Below are 15,493 nucleotides of genomic sequence, written 5' to 3' on the forward strand. Positions count from 1 at the left end.
AAAAAAACAGTAAATAGTATCTGACATCTTGCTGTTAAATAATTAAATAGCAAAGAAATACATGTTAGGATATTTGATAAAGTTATAAAAATCTTTAAACGAAATCATGATATATACGCAGAAGATATTTTAAAGAACTCAGTTATTCAAAGCGAAATTATTAAAAATGTTAGTCAGAAATGCTCAAATGAAATGCATAAACATTGTTCATGGTTTCCATTTTGTTTCTGAAAGGCAATATAATGTGGGCTGAGAATGCATTTCCACTGTTCCTTTTACAAAATGAAAAGTACAAAAATATTTTCTTATCTTTGAACCAAACAGTCTTGTGTCTATAATTCTATAATTTAAAAAAAACAAATCTGCCATAAGATGAGACTAAATTAATGACTACATGATCATTTTTGGACAGAACTATAACTTGCTTTCTTGAGGAAAACTTATTCTACAACTTTATTTTTTGTAAATTCACAGTATTTTATAATCTCCTGATAGGCATATCTTGGAAAGACTGCAGGCTCCGTTCCAGAACACTATAATAAGATGAATATCAAATAAGGGCTCTCCTATAAATTTTTTTAATTTCCCATTGCCTATAAAATTCATGTTTATACTGTATTTGGTGTAAAAAAGCATTAGTCACTTTGAAATATTAATGAGAATTACTGAAAAGTGACACAGAGATAGGTAGTGAACACATGCTGCTGGAAACATGGTGTCAACAGATGTCTTTGAAATAGGCCACAAACTTTAAATTCATTAAAAAATTAATATTTACAAAGAGAAATAAAGTGCAACTCAACAAAATGAAATATGCCTGTATATACCTCTAAGAAATTTTTCAGGTATAATATTTTGTCTCTGAAAGAAAAAGCAAAAGTTATTAAAAAAAATAGAAACAGAAGAAGAAAATCATTAGGAACATATTTTAAATGGTCAGTTATATTTGTAGTAATGTTCCACGTTTATCTGTCATCTTGTTATCTAAAATTAATGTGTATTACAGTCAATGCAAATTAATATTGATCAAGTACTAAACTGGAAATAAGTAATAATAACTTCATAAAAGATAAAATGAGAAGAGTACAACTGTAAGTTACTGGAAATGCAAGGAATGTTAATTCTCATTTGCCCTGAGGGCTAACGTAATGGAACAAAATTGAAACTCAGCTTGAGCTTTTTCTATTCCAAGAAAAAGAAATGATTAATTGGATGGTAATGCAGTGACTCTAGACAAAATAATGTTGTCATTCTTAAATCATTAGAATCAGGAATCTTGAACACTTCTGGTTTACAAAGAAACCACGTCCCTTTTTTTAAAAAAAAATCACAGAATATATGCTGACCTCTATATTTGAAATTTGTTATAAACATTTTGTATCACTTTTATTTCATGGGATTTTTGAGGTAGCTCTTTGACTCTTCCATTTTACAAATCAGGAAGCCAAAGCTCTAAACCCTTACATACCAAGGTCTCATGTTCTTGTTTTTGTTAGGTACCACAGAGTTGGTCCAGTGATGAGAATCTCTGTCTTCTTGACATTGAGCCTCAATCTATATTGGAGGCTACAGTCCTTGACCCTCTGCAGCAAGTGCTTCAGGTCCTCCTCAGTTTCAGCAAGCAGGGTTGTGTCATCTGCATATTGGACCAATTGGCAGCATCAGGATGGATGGTGAAGAGATTGAGATTGTTCACAGCTTTAGTTTGCTTGGCTCCACAGTCAACACTCTTGGCATCAGTAGCCAGGAAATTAAAAGACGTATTTCCATGGGAAGTCGGCTGTTAGGGACCTCTCCAAAGTACTGAAGAGCAATGGTGTCTCTCTGGAAACTAAGGTGTGTCTGATATAGGCCTGGTCTTTACAATCACTTGTTATGCATCAGAGAGCTGGACAATGACTAAGTAGGGTAGAAGGAGAATTGATGCCTTTGAGCTGTGGTGCTGGAGAAGAGAATTGAGGGTACCATGGACTGCTAGGAAAACAAACTGATTCATCCTGGAAAGAGTTAAACCGGGTGGCTCCTTGAAGGCAGAATTCTGAGGCTCTGTCTAACATATTTTGGACATATTGTAAGGAGGGACCAGTCCTTGGAGAGGGACACCATGTTTGGTAGGGTGGAGGGACAGCGCAGGAGAGGAAGGCCCTTTATGAGGTGGATTGATTCAGCGACTGGGATAATTGGGTTGGGCGTATTGGAGACAGTGCAATTGGCACAGGACAGAGCAGAGTTTAGGGCTGTTGTACATAGGGTCACTATGCGTCACAAGTGACTTGATGGCACATAACAACACAATAACAACATGGAGTTGAGTACAACCCATAGCAACCCTATTGAGTCCTGTCCTATCCTGTGCCATCCTTAATTTCTGGCACATTAGAGCTTACTGCGGCAGTCATTGGGCCAATCCACCTGGTTGAGGGTCTTCCTCTCCTTTGCTGACTCCCTGCCTTTGTGAACATCATGTCTCTCTCCAAGGAATCTCCTCTTCTGGCAACACACCTGAAGTATGTGAGGTGAAGCTTTATCATCTTTGCCTCTAAAGAGCACTCTGGCTGCACTTTCTCCAAGACATATTTGTTCTTTTGGATGTCTATGGATGTTCAGCACTCTTCTCCAATACCACAGCTCAAAAGCATCAACTCTCCTTCTGTCATCCTTATTCATTTTCCACTTCTAAGATGCACAGCAAGTGATCAGAAAGACCATGGCCTGAATCAGATGCACCTTAGTCCTTAAACTGACATCATTACTCCTCAATAATTTGGAGAGGTCCCTAACTGCAGACTGTCCAAGTGCAATGCTTCTCCTAATTTCCTGACTGCTGGTACCAAGAGTGTTAATTGTGGATTCAAGCAAAATGAAATTCTTGACAATTTCAATCTTCTCCATCTGTCTATCAAGGTCTCATACATAACTTATATTAGAGTCAATATTAGAGCATGACTTAAATTCATCTTCTTTAAATTCTGCCCTGGATCTTCCTTTTCACACTGAATAATGTTAACATATTTTGTTGTTTTTAGGTGCTGTTGAGGTGACTACAACTCATAGTGACCCTATGAACAACAGATGAGAACCTCGCCCTATCCTGAGCCATCCTTACAGTCTCCACCATCCACTGTAAAAGGCACCGGGTCATTTAATCTCACTGAGGATCTTTCTCTCTTTTGCTAACCCTCTACCTTTCCCACCATGATGTCTTTAGGTTGGCAGAATTAAAAATTGGAAGAATAACCACTCCTGTTCTTGGTACAATAGAGTCCTTCTTAGAAAGTAAGTTTAGTAAGGCTGGAACACAGGATTACAGAAGCTGTAATGCAGAACACTGAGCTGTCGTGGCCACAGGAAGAGCCTGAAGCCCAGATCAGTATATCCTGTAGGCAAATGAAAATCCTCCCAACGTATCTGGTGGACTCCACACTCTAGAGAATCTTATTAAAAATTGATGGCTAACAATCATAATAAAGTTGTTTTGACGAAAGGAGTGGAGAGTACTGAAATATTTAAGAAGGTTGAAGTTCCGGTCTAGGATCCAAGACTTACCGACTTAATAGGACAAGACATTTTTGTTGTTGTTATGTGCCATCGAGTCGTTTGCGACTCATAGCGACCCTATGCACAAGAGCCCTAAACACTGTTCTATCCTGTGCAGCCTCGCTGTCTCAAACACGTTCATTCCCACCATTCCACTCACAGAATCAGTCCATCTCATCGAGGGCCTTCCTCTCCTGCACTGTCCCTCCACTCTCCCAAACATGATGTCCCTCTCCAAGGACCAGTCCCTCCTTGTAACATGTCCAAAGTATGTCAGATGAAGCTTCAGAATCCTTGACTCCAGGGAACACTCTGGCTTCACCCTCTCCAGGGCAAACCTGTTTGTTCTCCTAGCAGTCCATGGTATATTCAACACTCTTCTCCAGCACCACAACTCAAAGGCATCAATTCTCTTTCTATCATCCCTATTCACTATCCAATTCTCTGATGCATAGCATGTAATTGCAAAGACTATAGCCTAGATCAGGTGCACCTTGGTCTCCAGCCTGACATCGTTGCACTTCAGTACTCTTGAAGAGGAAACAGAAGATTTTTACCAACTTTTGCAGTCAGAAATTGATCAAACATGCAATCAAGATGCATTAATAATAATGGGCGACTGGAATGTAAAAGTTGGGAACAGGGAAGAAGGATCAGTAGCTGGAAAACATGGGCTCAGTTAGAGAAATGAGGCTGGAGATGGAATGATAGAGTTCTGCACATTCAATGATTTATTCATTGCAAATACCTTTTATAAGAAACATAAATGCAGGCTACACTTACAGATTTCACCTGATGGTATGCATAGGAATCAAACTGATTACACCTGCGAAAGATTCGCTGGAGAAGCTCAATGTCAGCAGTGAAAACCAGGCCGGGTGCTGATTGTGGGACAGACAAGACATTTTAGCTCCACATAAAAGCCTCAGTTTATGAGGTATAAAATGAAGAGAATAATAACTATCTTCCTACCTTACAAGATTATTGTAGAGAACAAATCAAAGAAGACACAGTAACATACTTCAAAACACTAATGTATTATACAATGAACAGATAAAAGTCATTTGAAGGCAGAGAAGGACTGAGTAGGAAAAGATGTATTTATAGTCTACCATCCTTTCTTTTATTTTCAAGATTTCCTGAGCCTGGACAATAATCATTGTGCTATTGTTGTGACCCTCCAGCAGGAAGGAGACCACCTATCATTCCCCAATGGTGCAGCTGGTGGATTCGAACCTTGTACCTCTGTGTTGGCAGCGCACTTGCACTAAGCCAGTAGAGCTAGGTGCTGGAAATATCACAGTATGAACGAGTTCTGCCTATATTAATAATAGAAGGAAATGTTATGTACCATTGAGTCTGAACTAACTCTTAGTTGATATTCCAGCTGGTTTTCAGAGGCAGTAAATCACACACAAGATGGCCCATCTTTCTACTGCAGCGCTGTAGGCAGATTCAAACTGCATGCCTGTGGATTGGCAGTACAATTCCTTACCGCCAGGCAACCAGAGCTCCATTAAGTGGTAAGAAATCGCGTTGCCAACTAAGAAGTACTTAGTTTGAATCCATAAGTTGCTCCATGGGAAAAAGATGGTCAATCACCTCCTGTGAGACGCATGGCGTCTGAAACCCTGCCCTGCTGGAGGGTCAGCTATGAGTCGGTTCTGACTGGATGCTATGTAACAACAATAATAAAAAGAAGCAGAAAATACTCAATTTAGATTAGAAGTTAGTGAAAACAAAGAGGTTTTTTCCCCCTCAGCTCTCGTCACAGACTCTGATTTGTATTGTGGGTCTCAGTTTGGGATCCATTATTTTAGACTATTTTCATTCATAATAAGTTTGTTGTCTAGATATCTGAATAAATGCAGCTCAGAGGACTTAATGGCATTCAGATGAAAGCTGCATAGTTAAATGGGAGAGACTATTAAATAAGGGAATATCAGTAAGTCATGCTAAGGCAGGCTATCACTTGAAAAAAATTATCTTCTTTTCACTTAGTTCTTGAAGAAGAAAAGGTTTCGGGACTTGTAAGTGAATCATAGGTAACAGAAAAGTAAGAAACTGGTTGGGTAAACTCAGTACTATAGAGTATGCCCACCAAATGTTAAATGGAAAAAGACAGTCTACTTAACAAAAATGTTGAGAGTGGGGGGAAAAGAAAAGGAAGTAAGATCCATAATTCACACAATACAGAAAACAAGTTCAAGAGGGATCAAAGATATAGAATGGGATTGACATCAAGGTTGGGGTGAGACTGAGAAAAAGTGGTAACATCCCAGAGGTATGCAGTTCAAATCCACCAGATGCTCTGCTGGAGAAGGAGGGGGCAATCTCCTCCTGTACCAGTCAGATCTGATTTGATGGTACACATAAATACAATTAAAAAAAATTAAAAAAATATTCCATCACATCATGGACTATACTTTAGTACCTTATGATTGGATATTTAGACTTGAAACAATATTTTACAAAGCTGCAAGAATATCCTTTCACATCAATTTCTGACTACATTTCTGATTATTTTCTCAGCACAAATACCTAAAAATCAGATTACACTAGATTAAAGGGTAGGATATTTTATTTTTTGGTAAAAGGTATCTTTTTTAAAAATTACTTTTTATAGCTGTTAAAACTAATTTTTTGTACATTAAACCTGTAACTATTTAGGGTTTTTAATAGATTTAAAAAATTGCTTTTCTAGAAGGAAACATTTTATCAATTTTATGCTCCCACCAGAAGAAAATGGTCACTATTAAAGAGCATCTGACCACCTTCTATTTTTTTTTTTTTTTTGGTATAAAAGGTTTCAAGTTCAATAGTCACACGCTCTCCAAATACAGAAAGCAGTTACAATTCAACTGAACACAGAAGCTGTGTGCAAAGTTATTGGGACTCAAGACATTGTATAAAAAGTTAGGTCAAAGGTGGCTTTGTGGTTTGATTTTTTTGTGTGTATTTTTTGAGGGTGTGGCTCTTCCTCAGTCACCTGAAGTCAGCAAAGAGATGAAACAGCCTATCAATAGCCTAAAAACTGACAAATTCTCAAACTAAAAAAAAAAAAAAGGAAGAGGGGAAACATAATTACACAAGAAAGAAAAAAATCTCTCACTGCCTCCTCTCTCAGCATTTTGCTCATGGGTTTGTGTGGGTTTTTTTTTAACGTTTTCAATATTTTTTTTAAATCCTGAAAAGTAGACAGTAAAACAGTTCCTGGAGGAATTTATAACAAACTGCTTGAGGGTCTGGGAAGATGAAGGGCCAAGGGTGGGGCTGAGTGAGAGTATACAGGAGAGGTCCTCAGTCACCCAGCTTCACTGTACCGAGAGAGGCAGACTTTTTAGTCAAAAAGCTGACCACCTTCTTAAATGTGTTTGAGTATTATCACATAAAGAAATATTTGCCTACATAGAAGACTCGGGCACAATGCATGTTTGACATAGCCAACTAACCTGTGAGCGTGGTTTTCTAGGTTTGACGGTTTAGTGCCACGATCTCGGGGCAACTGAAGTGAGTGGCATAATGTCATTCATAAAGTGTGGGTTCTACATCCCAAAGCGGTAAGTAATGTTCAGGATCTTAGCAGCTTGTAAACAATCATCTATGATACATATATTGGTCTCTACTAATCTAGAACAAAAGATACAGAAGTAAACTAAAGACTTAGAAGAGAAAATTGCTTACAAGACCAAAAGTCAGCACTAATCACGATTCATCTGTTCTAATATCAGAATTAGATGGTGCCTAGCTACCCCTACCCACTATTCTGTCAGGGCCAGGACAGATGGATTCTTATAGAAGGGAGAGAAATGTGGAACAGAATGCAAATTCTTAAGAAGACCAGCCATATAGGACTGTTTGAGACTAGAACTTCCAGAGATTCTCATGCAGAGATATCTTTGGAACTGTAAACTGAAATTACTCCTTGTTGTCACTTTTTTTTAGCTGAATAGCTGTTGTCGCTATGTCCCTTCAAGTTGAAACCAATTCATAGTTTACCCTCCACTAGGTTTTCAGAGGAAGTAATTGCATGAGAGGGGACTGTCCATCTTTTTCCCTCTGAAGAAGTGGTAGATTTGAACTGTGTGTCTTTGGGTTGGCAGTACAACTCCTTACCACTAAGCCACCAGTGCTCCTGAAATAACATATTAGCTCATATGACAAAGAATATCACCCATAAGGAATGATCGTCTTAAAAAAAATCATCTGGCTCTCTGCTCCTTGTTGAAGCCCTTTCTTTTCATGCAGCCTCAGCCGCATGCCCGAGACACGATGGTGAAGGCTGGAGTAAGAGGAGTTGGTCACATTGGATGCCTGGTCACCAGGGCTGCTTTTAATTCTGGCAAAGTGGATGTTGTTGTTATCAATGACACTTCATGGACTTCAAAACCATGGTCTAATATATTCCAGTATGATTCCACCCATGGCAAGTTCAATGGCATTATCAAGGCTGAGAATGGGAAGCTGGTCATCAATGGGAAAGTCATCACTATCTTCCCAGAGTGAGATCCTGCCAACATCAAGTAGGATGATGCTTGTGCTGAGTATATTGTGGAGTCCACTAGTATCCTCACAACCTTGGAGAAGGCTGGGGCTGGTGGTACCAAATAGGTAATCACCTCTGCTTTTTCTGTCGATGCCCCTGTGTTTGTGATGGGTGTGAACCATGAGAAGTAAGACAACTCTCTCAAGATTGTCAGCACTGCCTCCTGCACCACCAACTGCTTAGCTCCCCTGGCCAATGTTATCCATGACAACTTCGGCATCATAGAGAGACTCATGACCACTGTTCATGCCATCACTGCCATCCAGAAGACTTTGGATAAGCCCTCTGGAAAGCTGTGGTGTGATGGTTGTGGAGCTGCCCAGAACATCATCTCTGGCATCTACTGGTGCTGTCAAGGCTGTGAGCAAGGCCATCTCTGAGCTGAATGGGAAAATTACTGGCATGGCTTTCCATGTCCCCACCCTCAATGAATCAGTCATGGATCTGATCTTCTGTCTGGAGAAAACTGCCAAATATGATGACATCAAGAAAGTGGTAAAGCAGGCTTCAGAAGGGCCTCCGAAGGGCATCCTTCAGAGATCAGGCTGTCTCCTTTGACTTTAACAGTGACACCCACTCTTCCACCTTTGATTCTGGAGCTGGTGATTGTCCTGAATGACCACTCTGTCAAACTCATTTCTTGGTATGACAATGTACTGGGCTACAGCAATCGAGTGGTCCACCTGATGATTCATGTGGCCTCCAAAGAATAAGAGCCCCTTGGACCACCAGCCCCAGACATCCACTAGAAGAGAGAGACTCTCAGTTGCTGGAGAGCTCTTGCTCCAACTCAACACACACACACACACACACACACACACACACACACACACTCTCACATCCTTGACACAGTTTCCATTCAGTCCTCCTGAGAACAGGAAGGGGCTTATCTTGTCACGTACTATCAATAAAGTACACAGTACTCGGCAAAAAAAACCCCAAAACAAACAAACAAAAAAACCAAAAAACACAAGCAAACAACATCTATAAGAGACCAAATAGTAAATAATTAATCCTAAAGGAAAGATGAGAAGCTAAGAGGACAGGGAAACTAGAGTACAAGAAATGGTATGATCAGAAAAGAGTGAATGAGAATGATATGCTGTGACAAATGTAACAAGTATCTTTGTATAATTTGTGTTTAAATTGTTAGCTTGGAGACCAATTTGTTGTATAAACTTTCACCTCACACACAATAAAATTTTGGCAAAAGTCTTCATCAATATTTTTTGGGGAAAAAATTAGAGCTTTTCCTGAATTTGTATTATTTTAATAGTATTTTATTCTGGATTATACAATTTTCCTTGGTCATATAGAAATTAATTTTTTCACCACCTTTTCTCTCTTTCATTATAAAATTCACTTTAGGAACAAAAATAATAAAGAAGAAAATAGGCCCTAAGTGAAACAAAAATAATAAAGAAGAAAATAGGCCCTAAGTGAAACATTTTGAATTTGGGTACCACAGAAAATTCTTCTGACTAAATAAAAGCAAGCTCTAGGTTTTCAAGGGTACAATATACACAAACTCAAATGTAACCTCCCTTCTGTTAAGATACTTAACAGATTCTGTATAGTTGTTGATGTTGTAGGTTGCATTGAGTTGATTCTAGCTAACGAAGGCACTGGCCTAGTGGGTAAGGCGTTGTGCTGTCAAACCAGAGGCAAGATGGTTCAAATCCACAAGCTGCTTCAAGGAGGAAAGATGGGCAATCTCCTCCTGTGTAATTTACAGCTTCTGAAAATCTACTAGAGGATCAGTTATGAGTCAGTTCAGAGTTGACAACAGTGATTTGTTGAGAATGAGGACTCTACATGTGTGTGGTAGAACTGCTCCAGAGGGTCTGAAGGCCCTTTTAGAACCAGGCTGTCTTTCCAGGAGTGTCTGCTGTCTTTGAACCATCAACCTTTGGACTAGACTGATTAGCTCTCTGAGCCACTCAGGGATGATAAGTAATTTTAGATTATATATCACTTGGCTTTTATTTAAAGATTTTCAAGAAACTCACCATCACTCATCTGTCAGCTGGTTATGCTGTGGTGGAGTGCATTAGGACACTGGAAGCTATGCCTCCAGTATTTAAAGCATCAGTGGGCTCATCCATGTTGAACACATTTCAGTAGTCTTGCCAGACTAAAACAGAAAAGGAAGAAAGGCCTGGTGATCTACTTCCAAAAATTGATGTTGTTAGGTGTCAGCAAGTCAATTAAGACTCATAGTGACCCTTTGAATAGCAGACCTGAAACTTTGCCTAGCCTGTGGTATCGTCATGATCTCTGTCCTGCTCAAGTCCATTGTGGTAGTTCCTGTGCCAATTCATCTCGTGGAGGACCTTCCTCTCTTTCACTTCCAACATAGTGCTGGGAGACGTTGTTGTTGTTGTGTACTGTCAAGTCAGAACAGACCCATGGCTGACTCTCTAGTGCGTTTTCAGAGGCTAAATCATGTGGAAGGAGATTGACTGCCCTTCCTTCTCCCGGAGAGCAGCTGGTGGATTCAAATCCCATGCCTTTGGGATTGCAGTGCAGCTTCTTACCACTAGAGCTCCCTGGATGATGATCCATCTAAATTGGAAGGTGCCCAAAACTACAATGGCAGCAACAATGAATTTAAGGATGGCAAAGCTTCATCTCACATCCTTTGGACATGTTGCTAGGAGAGGCTATTCCTTGGAAAGGGACATCATGCTAGGAAATGTTTAGGGTCAATAAAAGAGGGGAAGATCCTCAATGAGATGAACTGATGCAATGACTGCAGCAAAGAGCTCAAGTGTGTCCAAGATGATGAGGAAGGCACAGGATAGGACAGGGTTCAGATCTGCTGTTCATAAAGTTGTTATGAGTTATATTCGACTCGGCAGCACCTAAAAACAGTAGCAAAAAGGAGCTGTGCTGTCAACCCTAAGGCATGGGGCTGGAATTCACTGCTCAGCAGGAGAAAGTTGGGCAATCTCCTCCCCTGTAATTTTCTGTCTCTGACAACTCACTGGATTGGTTGGATTGCTATGGGTTGGTTCTGACTTGATGGCACACAGCAGTAACTATCATTACAAAGATGGGACAAGACTAAGCAATATTTTGTTCTCTTGCATGTGGGGTCACCATCAGTCAGAGCTAACTTGTCCACAACTAATAGGCAAAGTTAGGCTGCATCAGTTTATAGACTGTTTCTGTATATGCAGTCAAATAAAAATGGTTTTTAAATCTATTTATTTATAAACAAAAGCAAAAAATAATATTTTGTAGTATGTAAACATGATTGAACTTCAACTCTCAGTATCTATGAATACAGTTTTATTAGAAGATACACGTAACTATTTACATTTTTCACTGGCTATGGCTACAGAACACATTGCATAATTATAAAAAAATTTTGCAAAGCCTAAATTTAGCAAAGCAGATTGCATAATTGCAATACAATTTAGCAAAACCTAAATTATTTCTTTTTTGGCTCTTTAAAGAAAAGGCTTGCCAAAGCCTGGTATTTCCTGCCAACTCACGATTCCGGCCCACAGTCAGAATTACTGCATATGGAGACTATGTAACCAGTTGTTTAAGGACTTAGCTACTAATTGGTATACAGTTTATCCAAGTGATGATAAAAAACTGAGACTTTTAGATGGCTGACACATTTCAGCTCAAAATTCTGCAGTGCTCCCCTTCATCTAGTTTTAAAATCCTTTGCTTGGTATTCAAGGCCACAGAAGGATTACAGCTACAAGTCTCCTCAATGTCATTTAATTCTTTTCCTGAACACCATGTTCTTATGCTTCTGGTACTGGGTGTATGCCCTCCCTACCTGCAAGCCTACCCTGCAATCCTTGCTGTAAAGTGCGATAGGGTTTGTTCCAACCCATAGTGGTAAGCACAGCAGAATGAAACCCCGGCCAATCCCGTGCCATCCTCAGTCCTCTCGTATGCTTAGGTCTAATTGTACAGCCACTGCATCAATCATCGCCTACCTCTTTTATGCTGACCCTCTGCTTGATTTTGTGTAGAATATGATGTCAGGATCGAAGCTCATCAACAACCTGCATTATGTGGATGACACCCTTGATTGCTGAAAGTGAGGAGAACTTGAAGCACTTGCTTCAGAAGATCAAAGACAGCAGCCTTCACCATGGATTACATCTCAACATCGAGCAAACAAAAATCCTCACCACAGGGCCGACAGGGATGATAGACGTAGAAAGGATTGAAGGTGTCAAAGAGTTCAATTTGTTGATCCACAACCAACACCCTTGGTCCCAGCAGTCAAGAAATCGAAAGATGTGTTGCACTGGGAAAATCTGCTGTTAAGGAGTAAACAATGTCAGTTTAAAGACTCAGGTGAATTTGATTCAAGCCTTTTAATTACTTCCCATGCATCTGAAAGTTGGACAATGACTAAAGATGACAAAATAACTAATGTCTTTGAGTTGTGGTGTTGGAGAAGAATCTGAATCCATGAACTTCCAAGAGAACAAACAAATATGTTTGGGGGCAAAGAAAACCAAGGGTGCTCCATAGAGACAAGGATGGTGAAACTGCATCTCACGTACTCTGGGCATGTTGTTTTGAGGGGCCGTGGAAGAAAATACCATGCTTGGAAAGGCTGGAGGGTCAGCAAAAGAGAGGAAGACCCTCAACACAATGACACAATGACTGTAACAATGGGCTCAAGTATCACAGAGATAATGAGGATGGCACAGGATAGGAAAAGGTTCAGATCAGTTGTTGATAGGGTCAGTATAGTTGACTCGATGGCACAGAACAATATCAATCACTTTACCAAGCACATTCTTTTCTCCAGCAACTGATCCCTCCTCACAATACACTCAAAATACACGAGACATTCCCATCCTTTAAATCTAAGCTTCTGAAATCTTTCCTATTGCTCCAGACAGGCACTTGTCATTTGTTTACAACGCATATTTCCAATGCATTCTACAACTTCATTGTAGCAATTATCAAACACATCCATTTGTTCCTTATATGCTTGCTTTCTCAGTATACTGCAAGTTCCATGATGGGTTGGCATTCTGTCTTCATCCCCATAAACCTAGCAAAATACAAAACTCATAATAAGTAGATAGCCACCTGTTGAATTAATGAAATAAAAAAAAAATTAAAATACCAATTGGTTTCTATTCACCTGTAGCACCAGGGAAAGAAAATTAGGAATAGGAGGATATGGATATGTGGCTAATTGTCTTGATGAACAACTGCTCCCTTTGCTAAAAGACCAAAAATGTCTTTTATTAGGGGATATTTTGATCAAGGATTCCACAGAAAAATTCTGATCAAAAAAGGGAAATTGCAGAACAGAATTTCAGAATCTCATGGACCAGTGTTTCTGGAGCCATGGTTGTTGTTGTTGTTGTGTGGTGCCGTCGAGTTGTAGACGACTCATAGCGACCCTATGAACGAACAGCCTGAGCACTGTTCGTACATAGAGTTTCCGGAGGCAAGCCATTTCGGAAGTGGATGCCGCTCCTGCTTCCAGGGAGCCATGGTAGGTAGATTAAAAAAAAGAAATGAAAATTATTGCTGTCACATCAAAACCAACTCACCGCTGAACCTCAACATGTTTTGAGAGGCTGTAGATAAAGGAGATTGCCCACTTTTCTCCTGTACAGCAACTGGTGGATTTGAATTCTACAGAGGAGTAGACTTTAAGATACCACTAAACCAGATGGACCTCTTTAACTATTACTCTGAAATAAACTTTATATTTAAAACCAAGACATCCCCTAAAGTCATTTTAAAAACCGAACAGCAGCTTAACTAATAAAAACTTTACCTTGAACATTGCTCTCTTTAAGATCTATACATGTGATCCATCTAAATAAAAACTTTTGGAGGCAGGGAGGAACAAGTAGAAGGAGGGTGAGAACGGAGGAACAAGTAGAAGGAGGGTGAGAACGGTGGGACAACTTCACAAATACGATCAGTGTTGCTAAACGGTACATGCTGGACTGGTGTGTGTTTTGTGCATATTTTCAACCTCAAACAAAATGTAGGGGGAAAAAAATTCATTGAATCCAAAAGTGAATTAGATTTGGCTCCTAAATTCATTTCTTTGTCAAACGGCCTCCCCCTCAAACTGAGGTAGGCTCACTTCTATGCAGCTAAGTGAATTTTACCTCCAATGGCAGGAGAAGAGGCACTGTGTTATTCTGATAATCTCTTAGTGATAAAATAAGGTGGGAGTTGCTAGAGCCCTAAATTTACACATAAAATAGAAAAGTCTGATTAAGAACTTGAAACCATCAGGGTAGGCTGTAAAAAGTTACAAGGAGTCTGTGGGATGATTAGACAGAAAGGATTCAGGGCAAAATTCCATTTTGGTGGAAGGGGGGGTAGCAATCCAAACTTAATGTTTTCCTGTAAATTTCACTAATTGCTGTACTCTGCTTTCAAGAACTCAAGGGGGAGGAAGGAAAGCTACCATGCAAACCTCCCTGCTGTTCGGACATTTCCTGTGTAGAAACGTTGGCTCCTTCAGACAGATCAGGCCCAAACATTACTCCCTGGCTTGGTGATTCATCACATTAAGGAACACCCTGCAAGTTTTAACATTTCAGACAGCTAACTCGTACTGGAAATATCTCCAACGTGTATATGACCCACAGTGGGTTAATTGACAGCACCCTGGGCGCCATCCATCAAGAACGTAAGTCCCAGCAAAGTTTAAGCAGAAGGGCTCTGGGAGTTCATTCATAAACTTGTCGTGCCTGCCCTTTGTGTTCGAGGGATGGAGAAGTGACTGGACTCAGAAGGGTTACATAGGCCGGCAGGAAGGAGGCCACATGGACCGTGGCGCTGAGCGAGTGTAGCTTCCCAAAGGACAGGTGACGATGAAGACAGAAAAGAAGTGAGCAGCGGGGCAAAGGGCAAGCAAGAGGCTGAAGGCTACCTGGGGGCGAGCGGGTGAAGTTTTGGCCCTCCGAGTTGACCACTTGCAAGAAGAAATAGCGGACGGGCAGAACGACGTGCGCCTGCAGCCCAGGCCCCCACACCAGGCTCCGCGGCGCGCTCACCGAAGCCTCGGGGGCCCGCGCGGCCACGAGCAAGGCGAGCTGCAGCGGCAAGACCCCGCGGAGGCGCTGCATGGTCGTCAGGCCTCTGCGCTCAGGCTCTGCAGCAGCGGGGGGGGCCGGGGAGCCGCGAGTCCGGGCTCACCCGGGAAAGGCCTCTGGGGCGGGGCCAGGGGCAAGCGGGGGCGGGGCTGTGGGACCGGGCCTGGGCCCACCGCGGGGTGGAGCCTGAACCCACAAGGGTGTGGGCCTGTGAGGCGGGGCCCACAGGCCTGGGCCCACCAGGGGGCGGGGCCTGGCTCACCAGGGGGCGGGGCCTGGCTCACCAGGGGCGGGGCATAGGCTAGGTCGGGCAGGACCGGGGCCGCAAGGTGGCGGGACCGAGACTCAC

The 15,493-nt window shown here is 41.2% G+C and overlaps 1 protein-coding gene across 1 annotated transcript in view; it reads right to left on the minus strand.

Moving 5' to 3' along the window:
• The window catches only part of KDELC2 (KDEL (Lys-Asp-Glu-Leu) containing 2), a 37,017-nt gene extending 21,840 nt beyond the window's left edge, over positions 1-15,177 (minus strand). The window contains exon 1 of the mRNA XM_006899047.1: positions 14,982-15,177. Coding sequence (XP_006899109.1) covers positions 14,982-15,177 — 196 coding nt within the window. The remainder of the gene's footprint in view (positions 1-14,981) is intronic.
• Positions 15,178-15,493: the final 316 nt, after the last annotated feature.

The sequence above is a fragment of the Elephantulus edwardii genome, unplaced genomic scaffold (genome assembly GCF_000299155.1).
Source record: "Elephantulus edwardii isolate Elephantulus edwardi_28Jun2011 unplaced genomic scaffold, EleEdw1.0 scaffold00245, whole genome shotgun sequence".
In the NCBI taxonomy this organism is placed as follows: domain Eukaryota; kingdom Metazoa; phylum Chordata; class Mammalia; order Macroscelidea; family Macroscelididae; genus Elephantulus; species Elephantulus edwardii.